Source organism: Astyanax mexicanus, unplaced genomic scaffold (assembly GCF_023375975.1).
Source record: "Astyanax mexicanus isolate ESR-SI-001 unplaced genomic scaffold, AstMex3_surface scaffold_31, whole genome shotgun sequence".
NCBI classification, from domain to species: Eukaryota; Metazoa; Chordata; class Actinopteri; order Characiformes; family Acestrorhamphidae; genus Astyanax; species Astyanax mexicanus.
The window spans coordinates 10,001-12,707 of record NW_026040041.1 but is presented as its reverse complement, the minus strand read 5'-3'; the positions used below and the strand labels follow the sequence as shown (position 1 = coordinate 12,707).

At 32.9% G+C, this 2,707-nt stretch overlaps 1 protein-coding gene across 1 annotated transcript in view; it reads right to left on the bottom strand.

Annotated features, from left to right (window-relative positions):
- Positions 1-347: 347 nt before the first annotated feature.
- Positions 348-2,707, bottom strand: part of LOC125788972 (uncharacterized) — a 3,159-nt gene continuing 799 nt past the window's right edge. Inside the window, exons 3-4 of the mRNA XM_049472946.1 lie at positions 1,954-2,028; positions 348-1,782 (exon numbers count right to left, since the gene is read on the bottom strand). Coding sequence (XP_049328903.1) covers positions 723-1,697 — 975 coding nt within the window. The 5' untranslated portion in view covers positions 1,698-1,782; positions 1,954-2,028 and the 3' untranslated portion in view covers positions 348-722. The remainder of the gene's footprint in view (positions 1,783-1,953; positions 2,029-2,707) is intronic.

Genomic DNA, 2,707 nt, shown 5'->3' with positions numbered 1-2,707 from the left:
TCTCTTGTTGTTGCACATGCGTCACATGGCTCAGCAAAGCCAGCCAAACCGCCACGCAGGTAGGCTCAGCCTGGCCCCGCCCACTCAGCGCTCTCCTCGAGTCAACACGCCTCTACCTCAGGAGATTAGTGTTGAGTGATATTTTTTTACACTGTTTATTTAAGAAAAACTTGCATTTGAATTGCACTGAAAGGAAGACAATTCCTTATTTTTATTGTTTTTCCAAATGACAATTCTATTAAAAAAAAGAAACAAAGAAAGAAAGAACTAGAAAAGATGTCTAGTGAGGGGAGAATTTTTATTTTATTTTTTTATATTTTTTTACTTTATATTTAAACTTTGTTTTGTTACTGTTCCATTGTTTCTAAACAAAAATGTTGATTGTGATACTAAAGTATTTTGTTATCACTTACAATGTTTGGTGAAATTCTATCCTAGGTTTTTGGATCATTTGGATCTATAAAGCTTAAATATTAAAAAGTATCGGTATCAGTATCGATATCGGCAATACTGGCCCTGCGTTTACTTGGTATCGGATTGATACCAAAATTCCCGGTATCGCCCACCTCTACTGATATCACTTTTAAACTCCTTTAATATACAGCCTGTAATATGATATATAATATAAAGACTTAACGCTCTGTGAATGTGTGTGTGTGTTATTGCTTAAATAAATTAAAATAAAAGAACAGACACAGTGTTTTTGCATGTGTCAGCGTATTTTATTCTTTTTTTTTATCAGGAAGTTCATAAAAGTCTACTGGAAAGTCATTATTATCGAAAAGCTGTTGAAAAAGCTTCTGCAAATCATAAATGAAGAGCTGAAGAGCCTTTCTATATATATAATGTAAAACATTTATATAAATATTATTATATGATTTTTCTAGGTTATCTGACCACCAGTCCAGAAATTCCTTACGTTTTTCATTTTCTACCTTTTCACTTAACTCTGACCCTATGTCTTCAAAGTCTTCAAAAGTGTATTGAGAATTTCGACTCCATACTCCACACTTTTTATTCTTCTCTTTACTGTACTTCAACAATATTTTTTTAAACGCTTCAAAATTCTTTGTAGAACATCCTGCCTTTACTAGATTTCCTAGATCTTCCATAAGAAATGTGGAGGAGTTGATAGAGTCTACAAAAATTCTGTTACTGGTGTCTGGGTTATTGTTATTTTCAGACTGTGTAGAAGCAGTACGGGAGGAAGGAAAAGGAAGGTTTTTACGAAGGAAGTTTGGTATAAAGGGTTTCTTAAAAACAACGAACATTTTAATCTTATATATACTATATAACTTAAGTGATAAATGAGTTAACTGAATCATACAGGGGGGATTTGTACTCCTTACCGTACATGGACTATTCACTGTGTAGATCCACAGCTCACTGTCCTTATATATTTTATTATTATTTATTAATTCATTTATTTCATTAATTATAAAATCTTCACTATGAATTTTATGTTTTGGATAAAACACATCTGAGCATTGAATAAAACTACCACCTTTCTTTCTAAAAAAATAAAATGCAAACTGCCCATACTTTAATAAACGTTTATCTTTTATGTGATCCTTAATTTCTTTTTCTCTGGAACTGTCATGGAGCGACTGGATGATATTGTTTAGCGCAGGCAGCTCATTACTTCTGTTTTGGATCCATGGAATAGATCGATTTAGATTAAACAGATCACAGTACATTAAGGTATTTTGTTCAATACATATAAACTCTTCTATTTTCCAGTCCTCAAACGGCACCTTCACCGGGTCTTTCTCCGCTACCCTCCTGCAAATCAATATGGGATTTCATTAATCCACGATTTGAAGAGGAATGAACATCAACGAGCATTTACTGACAGATTGCATGAACTCATTACATACTGTATAATATATATAATAAATATATAAATACAGGTCAGTTAACAAGTTCATGATCATTAATTTAATTGTTACTCACGCTATCACATCAGCACGGCGAGTGTTGGTCTGATTGGAGACTTTATCAGCTGGCTTTCTCTTACGAGACTTTTTCCTGAAGATCAAAAAAACATCAGTTAAATTCTCCGGCCACTTTACTATAAACCCCCACCCTGCAGTATTTACTCAGTAATATTTTATCAGTATTTAATCAGGAATATAACTTTCCTTTAAGGCTTCATCTATAAAACATTGAATAATCTTCAGTTTGATTCAGTTTCTGTCACTTTATGATGAGCATTATATAAAGAAATCACCATCTCAGAAAATGAGCGCCAATCGCAGAGTGCAGTTATGCAGAGATTTACTCTGAGATTTTTTTCCCCTAAATCTGCAAAATCTGCAAACTGAGGTGAATAAAATAGAGCAAGCAAGCAATCTGTAAAATATATTTTTAATCTCAATGTGAATACCGTGGTTAAATAAAGGTCTCAGAATTAAACCAAGAATTTCTTATGTTTCAATCTGTGAGTAAAAACCTCCGACCCATTTTATACATTTTAACATCAGAGACAGAATAAATAATCAGGGCAGACTGATAACTAACAACCACAAGTACACAAGTTGAAATCACGTGCAAATTATTGAAAATAAAATGTCCTAATCACAATTTAAAACACGACACATATCATGGAAACAGACATTACATTTAGATCAAACGATCAGGTCACAAGTTCAGCACTGCTAGCTGCTGTTTTAGTAGACAATAAATTAAAAGTCAATAAATCCATTTT